The sequence below is a fragment of the Apteryx rowi genome, unplaced genomic scaffold (genome assembly GCF_003343035.1).
Source record: "Apteryx rowi isolate R43461 unplaced genomic scaffold, aptRow1 scaffold_1039, whole genome shotgun sequence".
In the NCBI taxonomy this organism is placed as follows: Eukaryota; Metazoa; Chordata; class Aves; order Apterygiformes; family Apterygidae; genus Apteryx; species Apteryx rowi.
In genome coordinates, this window is record NW_020447241.1 from 159,371 (window position 1) to 171,210 (window position 11,840).

The 11,840-nt window shown below is 37.5% G+C and overlaps 1 protein-coding gene across 1 annotated transcript in view; it reads left to right on the top strand.

Annotated features, from left to right (window-relative positions):
• Nucleotides 1–11,820, top strand: part of PDHA1 (pyruvate dehydrogenase E1 alpha 1 subunit) — a 17,892-nt gene extending 6,072 nt beyond the window's left edge. The window contains exons 3-11 of the mRNA XM_026067143.1: nucleotides 1,123–1,296; nucleotides 2,061–2,187; nucleotides 5,558–5,649; nucleotides 6,038–6,130; nucleotides 7,558–7,713; nucleotides 8,009–8,080; nucleotides 9,022–9,089; nucleotides 10,080–10,188; nucleotides 11,353–11,820. Of these exons, the coding sequence (XP_025922928.1) occupies nucleotides 1,123–1,296; nucleotides 2,061–2,187; nucleotides 5,558–5,649; nucleotides 6,038–6,130; nucleotides 7,558–7,713; nucleotides 8,009–8,080; nucleotides 9,022–9,089; nucleotides 10,080–10,188; nucleotides 11,353–11,517 (1,056 nt within the window). The 3' untranslated portion in view covers nucleotides 11,518–11,820. The remainder of the gene's footprint in view (nucleotides 1–1,122; nucleotides 1,297–2,060; nucleotides 2,188–5,557; nucleotides 5,650–6,037; nucleotides 6,131–7,557; nucleotides 7,714–8,008; nucleotides 8,081–9,021; nucleotides 9,090–10,079; nucleotides 10,189–11,352) is intronic.
• The last annotated feature ends 20 nt before the right edge of the window (nucleotides 11,821–11,840 follow it).

The following is an 11,840-nucleotide window of genomic DNA, read 5'->3' on the forward strand; positions in this document are numbered from 1 at the left end:
GGCACCACTGAAAAGAGTCTGGTCCCATCCTCTCGACACCCTCCCTTCAGATACTTGTACACATTGATAAGATCTCCTCTCAGCCTTCTCTTCTCCAAGCTAAACAGGCCCAGCTCTCTCAGCCTKTCMTCVTARGAGAGABRYTCCAGTCCCCTAATCATCTTTGTGGCCCTTCGCTGGACTTGCTCCAGTAGTGCCACATCCCTCTTGTACTGGGGAGCCCAGAACTGGATGCAGTACTCCAGATGTGGCTGGATGCTAACAGGCTTGTGTGTACATATATATATTTTTATTATTATTTTTATATATATWTTTTTTTTTAATAGAGATGAAACTTTTTTGTCATTTGATACTGAAGTGGTTCCAGTAAAAGATAATAGTTTTTGCGTATGGCATATGAGCATCTAGTTCATACTTGCTATATTTAAAAGGAATTAGGAGGTGTAAAAGCTCTGCATAAGAGAAAACTGGAAGGAAAATGAAAATAAAAATTGTATTCTGTATATTTCTTCTCTACCTTGCCAAAGGAGGAACAGAGAAAAGGAAAAGGTTCTGGAAGAGATGTCCCCAAAATTGTACTCTTTATCCTGTCATACAGGAGGTGAGGTCCAGTCTTAGGACCGGATCTTAAAAACAGAAGCAGCTCTTTTCAAATAGAGACAGACTCTGTAAGAGTCACTTTATAGATTTTTTTTTTTTCTTTTTTTTGTTATTGTCTCTGGCCTATTATAATATGTAAATTGCTAGTTAAGGTATAGTTTTACTCAGCACTTCACTGAGCCTCTGTAGCTTTTACTAAGTATTTGGCAGGCAACAGCCATGGAAATGTCCTTTTTCAGTACTTTGCGACTATTTTAGTTAATCTATTGCTAGTAGGAACTACAAGACTTCATTTCAAGAATGTAAATCTGTCTTTATTAAAAACAAAGTTTTTCTATAGTGACCCCTGGATTTGGAAGTAGTGCACAACCTTAGTGTATTATTTTGACCTATGAATTGAGGTTTTTCTGGCTTTCTTTTTTTAAGAGGTGTTACAAGCTGAATTAAAAATGGCACATCGTAAAAACAAAATGTTAATGACATTCATAAATTCAAGAAATAACTACTCGGTCAACTTTGCAGAAGTGTGACCTCCATCGCCTGGAAGAAGGCCCTAGTACCACAGCAGTGCTGACTCGAGAGGAGGGGCTCCATTACTACAAGACAATGCAGACCATACGACGCATGGAATTGAAGTCTGACCAGCTGTATAAGCAGAAGATTATTCGTGGCTTCTGTCACTTATATGATGGTCAGGTGAGAATTTTTTTTTTTTTTTTTCAAAAGGTTTTATAAAGTGTAGTTCACTCTCTCACCCTGCTTAATGTAGGGGTTTGAGTAGACTAGAGATGAAATTAAGACACTGTCTGTAGATACTCAATTCTAAAGCTGTAGCTGGATCAGTGATTTGGTTCATTATTTCTTTAAAAACAATGTCTGAGCGCACAAAGGATTCCTAACTTCTTGAGACAGCAATAGGAAGAGAGAGAAAACGAGATGCAGCTGAAGATCTGCTGAGTGCAGGGAATGAGCAACTGCAGCATACTAAATTCAGCTCATTTCCCACATCATCCTCATTAAGCTTCACTAATATTTTTTGTTCCAGTGCCTCACAGAGGACGATACCCACTAAAAAAGGAAGAGCCAGTAGAACATTTTGAGCTTCAGTGAAACTTTGCTGTCTGTCCATTCACCCTTTTTGAATTGCAGTTATTTAGATGTATTGTTTGGGAGGTGCTTGTAGAAAAAGTCTGGTTATTTTCAGCCTTCCACTTCTGTCTGCTTTTGTTAGTCACAGTCAGGACAGAATGAGATTTGGAGGCCAAGATTCTTGTAGCTCTAGTGTCAGAGAGGCCTACCTCTCCTTGGGATTTAAGGAAGTCTCCTATATCTGTGCTTTTCCTGTTTTCTGCTGATATTTTAAGTACATATGGGGGTCCACAGCTAGCCCTTTTCACACTGCTGGCTGTTTGAGTTGGGTGCTTTTCTTCATTGCTAAGCTTATTTTTTCTTTGTAACAGGAGGCATGCTGCGTAGGCCTTGAAGTTGCCATAAAGCCTACAGATCATGTGATAACAGCGTACAGAGTTCATGGCTTTGCTTATGCACGAGGAGTTCCCGTTCGAACAATTCTTGCTGAACTTACAGGTTTGTGCTTAGTAAAATGAGGATTTGGATGCTGCTATGCTTCTGTCAGAATCTTTTACTCAAATTCAAAATGATGGCGACACACAAAGTATTCTGGGGCTTCAGAAGTAATCTAGTGACTTAGCAAAATAAATCAATATGTGACTTGTTGATGCAACCACTTTATTTTAAAACATAAATCACAAGTAATATTTAACTTGAGAAGTGCCAGCGCTTAAAGCTCAAGTTTGTAAGACTTTTCTTGATACCATAGGCTGCATGTGTTGTGCTACAGCAGCTTGTTCAAATGGAACTTGCAGTAGTAGCAATTACATTGCTGGTGGTAGAGGTTTATTCTTGACAGAGCAGAGCATGACCCTCCATAGGGCAGACTCAGATTCTTAGAGCAATGTTGCTGAACTTTGGTCTTAGGAAGACTGGTAAATACTGTCTGTAATTGTAAACTGAATGTGGTTTGGGGATACTTTGATTATAACAAGAATATTAAATGGTAATCTGGACAGATCTAAGACTTTGTGGAAAGGAGAGATGGCTATTCATAGTAAGTTCATAGGTAGAGCAGGCAAGAGAAGAGTGGATCAGCCTGCTGAACTCTTACAGGTCTGTGTGCTAATGCTGCAAATGAAAAATGAACAGGAAATCTGGAGGCCTTTGTATGCTGTCAGTATTGTGATATAATAAAAACCTGATCTGAGAATTTGAGTGCTTGAAACATTAATATACGAAAGGACGTTTTGGAGGTAGAGAAGTATGTTTTTGTATGCTAAGTATATGTTTATTAATAATGCATATTTGCAGCATTGCACTGAAGCCCAGAATCTTGTGGATGATTGACTTGCCAAGTATCACTAGATACTGATAAGGAAGAAAGTAAGGAATCTGTCATGACTGGAGTCTACTATTGACTCTGAAACCAGAAAAAACAGTGACGGTGTTCTGTTGGGTTTTTTTGTTAGTTTGTTTTTTCTTTTCACAGCACAATCTTCTATACCATTATGCTTGGTTTTAGTGGTTGTTGGGTGTGGGGTTTTTTTTTCCTTTTTTTTTTTTTTTTTTTTGGGAAGAACAGCAGCAGTACAGAGACTGCTGTTTCAAGAAATGACATGTGGGGCAAGTTTCTAGAGAGGGTTGATTCTTTCAAGCAAAGATCTTGACCAAAAATGTCAAACTGAAAGAGAGCTTGAGTTACAATTTCCAGAAAACGATAGAATTCAAGAATCTTTCAAGGAGCAGGAAGGAGAGTCAATCAAGTTAAGACTGGTACAGGAAGCAAGCTAAAGAAAATGAATGTTTAGGAGAATTGACAATTCCCTAAGAAATGATTTTGTGCACACCAGGGCAAATTATTCCAGGAAAAATAGAAAGTAGAGCCAAAAATTACTTTAAGTCAGGAGTTCTTCAGTCATCTAAAACACAACAAAGGATTGTACAAAAATTGAAATGCAGAGAGATTACTGAATTTCAGGTGTAAGAGAACAATAGTTTTCTGATTAAAATTAGAAAATTCACTTTTTTTTGCTTTGGCCCTAGCTGGCAGAATCTGTAAAAGCACAGAAGAAACCATTTCAAAAGCATATGAAAGGTGAGAGGAAGACTAATAAAAATGACCCACTATTAGGTAAGGAAGAGGAGTACAAATTCCAGGATGGCATCAAGCACTCAGGGTTTTTGTTGTTAGGGTGTTTTGAGGTTTTTTGGTTTGGGGGTTTTTTTCATCTTTTGATGGTATCTGCTGTGATCTTGTGTAAGAAAGTAGTGAATCATGATATAAATGAAACCATTGAAATGTAGCTAGAAAACTGTATTCAGGCTAATTATCAAAGGTTCTGTGTGAAACTGAAAGGATGTATTCAGCAAGTTGTTGGAGTAGTTTATCCTCTCTGGTACCAGTCAAATTTCCATTCAGAATTAGGAGAATGGTGTGGAGGATTGTGCTTGTTGAACAGCTGGAAGATAGTGAGGTGGAGGGAGCTGTGTGCTTTTAGGAAGATCAGATTAGAATTCAAATCCTGAAAAACTGGAGAAATGGCCTGAAAAATAGGGTATAGCTTTAATAAGTACCCGCTGCAAAAAATACTGGGTGAACTGTCAGTGGGCTAGGTATCAGTTCAGCAGAAAAGGCGCTAATGGCTTTAGGGATTGAAATGATGTAATGCTGTCAAAAAGCACTATATCTATTGTATTGAATATAAATAATCCTAATGATCAGCGCGTGTAGGACTTCAGCTGACGAACTGTATTCTTATGTTTTTGATAACTGGATAGACAGCTAGCAAATATAAATTGACCCTGCGCTAGAGGAAGGGATGGACTAGTTTTGCATTTTTCAAACTTCCTAAATTGGAAGCGTTTACAAACTTAGGGGAGGGGATCAAAGAATACCTTGCCTCTGAGGGCAAGAGGAGACATAGAATGTTAGTAAATAAAAGGCTGTTCTTTGAAAACATAATTGTAAAATATATACTTTAAAAGTGTAGTGACTTGAGGCCTGTATTTGAAACAAGTTGGCTGAATTTAGAATGGAATTGGAGTGCCTGCCTTGAGGTACTGAGGGCACTTGTGAGATGCCTCCCTGAGTGCCTTTTCATAGGCACTGTCTTCTATTTCCCAATTGTGTGGGAGTGCATATAATGTGTATTTAAAAATGCTTTTACGCTTCATTTAATGGGCTTTGTTCTAGGTCTTCATGGACCACCATTTATCTTCAAACTACAGTTTGAGTAGTGCTGGAGTAGGTGACCTCTTGATGTTTGTTTATTTGATGTCCATCTGTAATTTTTACTTCTGGTGATTGTCACAGGAAAGATGAGTGTAGATTACGGCAGCTAATCTGAATCAGTGTTCATACCTTTATTGCCAAAACTAAAAGTGAAAAGGACTGTATAGTTCTTTTATGGTAGCGCAGATTACATGTACCAGAAGTACAGACAATGTTGGCTATTTAAATATATATAAATAAACATATAAACTGCTTTATCAGAAAGTGCATTTGTATAGTAGGACACTGAAACTTCCTTGGGTGGTTTTAAAACCACGCTTAAACAATTCTTCATTAATCTCATTCTGTGCTTCCTGAATGATGTTTTTCATTATCATCCCTTTTTTCTTCTTCTCCTATCCCTTTTGTGATATATTAAGGCCACTGTGGCTAATGTATAAGAATCAATGTCTTAAGTCTGCACAGAAGACCTAATAACACGAAGACAATACTATTGTCATTACTTCAGGAATTGAATTAGATATTCCCATTTATATAGTAGTTTTCCTTCTATATAGTAACCCAGAAAAGAGGCAGAAACTAGGACCAACTGAAGTCAGATTTCACTCATTTCACTGGCTGACAAGTAATTGCTTGTTGTTCATGTTTCAGGTCGAAAAGGAGGATGTGCAAAGGGAAAAGGAGGATCGATGCACATGTATACCAAGAATTTTTATGGTGGTAATGGCATTGTTGGTGCTCAGGTATATACGTGACTTCTGCTTTAAAACACAAGTTTAATTTCACTGGTGGCCTGTGCCAGTGTTTCCTTTCAGTCTTCATGCCGTGAGCTCGTATGCAGCTACCATTGCTCTGTGGCTATTAAGTCTATGTTATGTTTTTATTCCGGTTTGCTTACGGTTTTGGGAACTGTAACACAAAGATAAATCAAACGGAGACTATAGTTAATATTTAGATTTTTGGCTGTAATGCAGATTGGAACAAATGGAAGTGGGTTGGTAACAACTCTTCATTTGTTGAGCGCCTCCCTGATATTTTAAAGGCCTTTTTATGGCTCACAAGCTGACTGTCTCCAACTCCTCCAAACATTGTTCTAAAATTTTGCTTTGTTTGTTCTGTATTTCGTGATAGGTTCCTCTTGGAGCTGGGATTGCACTGGCCTGTAAATACTTTGGTAAAAATGAAGTCTGTTTGACTTTATATGGGGATGGTGCAGCCAATCAGGTAAGCTAGCTCTGTCTAATATGGCTTTGGAAGGAGGAGTGTGACTGTGGATAATAGATTTTCCCTCTGTGAGCTCTGCCTATTTACAGCATAATGACAGAGCACCTTTCACCCTGTCTCTGTTCAGTATCTGCAATCTGCACAACATCTGACTGTGAACTTGCACTGAGGTTGTTATGTTGGGCTTTCTGTTCCAGGGAGGCTTTATTAAAGGAGTCCACAGATGACTGAAAGCAGTGCTGGAGAGTGAAAACAATGTACACCCACTGTCCTGCAGTTCATTTGCAGTTTTTCTTAGGGCTTTTGTTATGAAGTGCTCTTCACTGAAATGAACTTCATGTAGGTGGCTGAGCAGCTGGCAAATTTTGGACATCTTAGGCATTCGAGTAGGTGCTTGTGTCACTGAGGACTGTATAGTCCTCAGAGGAGTGATTCAAGTGAACAGTTGAGAAGTTAATTGCTAGATGCTCTTTACATATCAGGAATGAAGCATGTGCTTGGATTCCACCCCCCCCCCCGGCCCCCCAATCCTGTTTTGGGCCCGTTTGGGAATATAGGCTTCATGTCAATGTCTGTCCTTCCCCATCCCTGTTTTGAACTCTGCCCCTGTTGCTGGAGTGGAGGGAAAGCCTTTTGGTTCCTTCCCATCGAGAGCAGTCTAGATGCTAAGGGCTAACTGTTAATTATTTGAGCATAGTGGAAGTCATGGGAGAAAGGGTTTCTAGTTACTATTATTATCCTCTTTCCAGCAGTGCATGGCTCACCTGAGTGTGTTGCTGCTTGAAGCCTGTGTGCTGTACGCAGAGCTCTGAAAGACAGTAGTGAAGCTGACCGTGCTACTGCATAGAGAGAAACATTTAACTTATATTTGTGAAAGCAAAGGGGAAGACGGAGCACCTCACAAAACCACTTATTTTTGACATTTGAATGGTTATCTTCACATTATGGGTAGAAAAATTAATTAAGCTGGATGAGAAATTGGTGGTTTAGAGTACACTGTTCCCTACTGCTACGTAATTTCCCATTTTTCTAAACACAGGGAGCTCTCAATTCTTGGTTTTCCATATGCTTCACTTACAGCAGCAAGACTAGTGCAGTGTGGTTGAGCTGTTTTTTATGACTTTCTAAAATATTTCAATCAAAATCTTAAGGTTTTGTGCTACCTTAACACAGATACTGAATGAGGTTAAAAATTAAATCCTGTAAAATATTACAACATACAAGTATGTCGAGATAACTTTTATCTTGGATAGTATAACTCTTCTCTCTTATTCCTCCTCAGCTGAAGGAAATGGCTAGTTTCAGATCACTTTTAGTATTACAAGTTTACCAGCTAGACCTTCGCAACTGAAAGATTTTCAGTAGAGCCTAATGCTTAAAGTTTGAGCTCGCTCTCTCTAGATTTTAATTTGCTCCTTTTCTTTCAGGGCCAGATATTTGAAACCTACAATATGGCAGCCTTGTGGAAGTTGCCTTGTGTTTTTATTTGTGAGAATAATCGGTATGGAATGGGAACTTCTGTTGAAAGAGCTGCAGCCAGTACCGACTACTACAAACGAGGAGACTTCATTCCAGGCCTCAGGGTGAGTATAGTTCCAGCTGCTTTTGAGAGAGCAAGATCAGTGGGGGGGGGGAAAGGGTGTTTATGTATATGAAAAACACATTATGTCTGTAGATATACATAAAAACAATATTTCTTATGTATTTACTATTACAAATATATGTATAATGTGATTATTACACACACACATATATATATATATAAAAACGTAGAAGAATTTGAAATTTAATTCCTACTGCACTTGTGGAAGTATTAACATTTAAAGTTTGGGGTTTTTTGGTTTCTTTTTGCCTCAACTTGTAGTTTCTGTTTATCAGGTGGATGGCATGGATGTTCTCAGTGTTCGGGAAGCAACAAAGTTTGCAACTGAGTACTGTAGAGCTGGAAAAGTAAGTCAGGAATCATCATCATTCCTTTACTATAGGTGAAATTTTTTGCAAGATTATTGCTATACACAAAAATTCCATCTAGCCCATTTTGTGCAGTCACTGTTGAAACTGTATTTGACTTTATTTATTCCACCCCCCCCCTCAGTATTGAACCTGCAAGTACTTGAATGGTTCTTTAATTTTGTTAGAATTTATTAACATGCAACTGATACTAACAAAACTTTTTTTGGTTTGGTTTGTTTTTTAAACCGAAACTCTGATATCCTCTTGTCTTCTTCCTGCTTTCTCCCCCAGTTAAATTCTGTTGTGAAAGGTTTTGACTGTTATGCAGTTATTCCCTGTGAAGAGATTAATTTGGGGGGAGCAACAAGGAAAGTAATCATCCTATTTTTACAGCAAAGAGCAAGTGAAGTAAAAAATATTTTGTGAGACTGGACACATGAACACAAGATGCATACATTTTTGCATAACTACATAGGAATGCATAAAAAAAACTAGACAAGATATTAAGACTTTCAGCATTTGTTTGTCACCCAAGTATGATGCATTGCTTCTGAAGATGTTTAATATCTGGTGAAATACTGTTTGTGCTGGGAATGCACTGCATAAGAATAACAAAATTGATACACAAGAATAAGGTTCTGTGAGTTACCATTTTTCAGTAAAAGAATAGGCCATATGAGTAATGGTGGAATGACACTGGTAAAGAAGAAATTGTTTAATACAGCACAGTGAGAACATGAGAATAATGCTAAGCACATATACTTTCCTTTGAAAAGAGTTAAGATTCTTTTTTTACTAGCTGTGGTAACATTACACAAATTAAAGAAAAGAGCATTGGATTAATATCATTCATCATCAGTGGGATTCACCAATAGCAAATACTTTCTGCTGTAACAACAAATTGATCACTCAAGGTGGTAATACTCTATCTTTTTAAGGGTCCTATTCTGATGGAGTTACAGACATACCGTTATCATGGCCACAGTATGAGTGACCCTGGAATCAGGTACTGTTAAATATTTTCAGTGTTCACTGAAACCAAGTATTGAAGATCAGAATTCTGAAAGAACACATCATGGATTTGATGCTTAAATCTGTTGTGAAGTGCATGAAGGTTATAATGAAATCTCTATGATCAATTTGATCACTCATCTTATTATTCAGTAGATAATCAGTGACAGTGGAACATGCTTATTTTACTTACAAACTATCAAATATAGCTTTAAAACAAGTGCTAAGTCAGTTAAATTTCTGTCCTTTTGATTAAGGAGTCTGCATTCAGTGTGACTTTATGGGAGAAGAAATTTTACTGGTGCTGTGTTCTTCTAAGTAAGCTTTGACTAGAAAACAACATGCTTTTCCAGGACTTCTAGAATTTATAAAATCCTGTAAACTGAAAGTATAGGAACAGGTTGGAGTGTCCAGTCAAATGGAACACTTAAAAAATACAAATATTTAGGTGCTGACAGGACTTGGGCATTGTGCCATCTGACAAATTTGAATGGATCTACATGAAATAGAGGTGTATCCCAAAGTTTCACTGGAAGCTTGTAGATTGAAAATTTTGATTGAGTTGAATGATTAAACACATCCATCTGTAAGCCTTCAGACAGTGGATATATTGTGACCCAATTTAACAGTACACAGCAAGTCATCTAGCCCCCTACTCCTTTTTCCCTTAAGGAAGATGGGAAGCAGGAAATACAGCCTCCCATGGGAACTGTCTCAGGCTGCGACTGCTGCTTCTTCCCCCTGCCTTTCCTACTCTGGCCTAGATCTAAACTCTGGCTCCATTCTAAGATCTCAGAAAGGTTCTAGATGTAGCTTGCCTTCATTCTTTGAGTAATTAATATTGCTGTGTTTTCACTGCATTCATAACAATTTTTGACAAATGTTTTGGTTGCTATTTTTAAGATGAGCTGTGTCCAAGACCTCGCCTCTGTTCAAGAATACCACTGATGATTGACGTTCATGTCTTTGCTTGTTTTTCTCATAGCTATCGTACTAGAGAAGAAATTCAAGAAGTGAGAAGTAAAAGTGATCCCATTACTTTGCTGAAGGACAGAATGATCAACAATAACCTTGCTAGCATTGAAGAATTAAAGGTATAGCTTTAAGTTGATACATTTACGCAAGCTCATGTGCATTCAAACACTAATGAGCTCTGCAAAGGGCAGCAGTATGCATCACTCATTCTTTGATTTTTGTTGTTGTTGTTCTTGTTTAAATATAACTTTTAATCAGTGAAAGTAAAATGTTGGTGCAGACCAGCTAATGAAGGTACACTGTTCTGGAAAGGCTTTTTGCTTTTGGTGCTGATTGTAACTCTCTGCCTGTTTTAATGTGACAGGAGATATATTCAGAACACTAACATCTAGAAATCAAAATTCCCCAGGCTTTCTAGACTACCTAGTAACAGGGAAAGTCAGAAAGGTAGGGAAGTCATTCTGCTGGCTGCTTTCCCCTCAGTAGTAAAAAATTCTAGTGAAGGATTCAGGAACCCTCTCAGCAAAAAGCACAATATAGCTACAACTGAACATAATTAGTTATAACTAACAATGCTATACTGTTCTACACCCATATATCTCTAGCTATATATGGGTTTGAGATTATAAATATTATTCTATTGAAAAATGTCAAGTTACTTTAGCAACAGAGACTTTCTAGCAAGTAAGTTAAACTTATTTTTATGTTTGCATTCTGTTTTCTTCATGCAAAATGTTGATTTTACTTCCTCTAGAAAAAGCAATAATTATTAGCCCTCAACATCACTTGCACATAACATATAACATATTTGAACTAAGAGAGTTTTAGTAGAAGGTTAAGCTATAAATAAAATTCATCATATACTAACCTCTAATATGTGGCAGTAAGTTTAAGAGTTATTTAAATGAAAAGCTTATCTTGAGGGTACCACAAATATAACAGGCAGAGGTTGTATTGTAGATCTATAGAGGTCTTTTAAAGGCTTATATGCATGAAAAAGTGTCATTTTCCTTGCAGTCAGCATCCTCTGTGCATCCTGAATGTGTTTTGCAGAATCAGAGTCAAAATTGTAGCTCAGTGCAGTCCTGTTCTTCTGGCAGTAAGATAACTTATTCAAAAAGGGCAAATGCTGCAGTTCAGTAAGAAGGGAGTTTTTACAGGTTTCTGTTCATGTTCCCAGATGTTAACACTAATTGTGATCAGTACTTCATCATTGGATTTATACTTAAAATTATGACACTTTTTCTGAGCAGTCTTCTAATAAGCTTCTATTTTTGCTTTAGGAAATTGATGTGGCAGTAAGGAAGGAGATTGAGGAAGCTGCACAGTTTGCTACCACTGATCCAGAGCCACCACTGGAAGAACTAGGTCACCATATCTACTTCAATGAGCCACCCTTTGAAGTGCGTGGCCCAAATCAATGGATAAAGTACAAGTCTGTCAGCTAAAGGCCTTTTTTTATTGGGGGTAACTTATGAATAAGTGAATGCATTTACAAGAACTATAACGACTCAGAAACAAACCTTAAGCTTATTTAAAAGCTCTTTCAAAAGAAGAAATTTAAAGATTGTGTAGGGAAATCCATCTTCTTATGGATTGTCTTAAAGGTGCTGAATGTTGCTTCAGAAGGAGCTGAATTAGGAGAAAGCAGCTGTTTATTTAAATTGCTATATATTTGCTTTAGTGACTTTTCTTTGGATTGCTGTATGTGTCATGTACAGTACAAAAATATTAAACTGTAACAACATTTATCTGGTCATCAGTTCTTGCC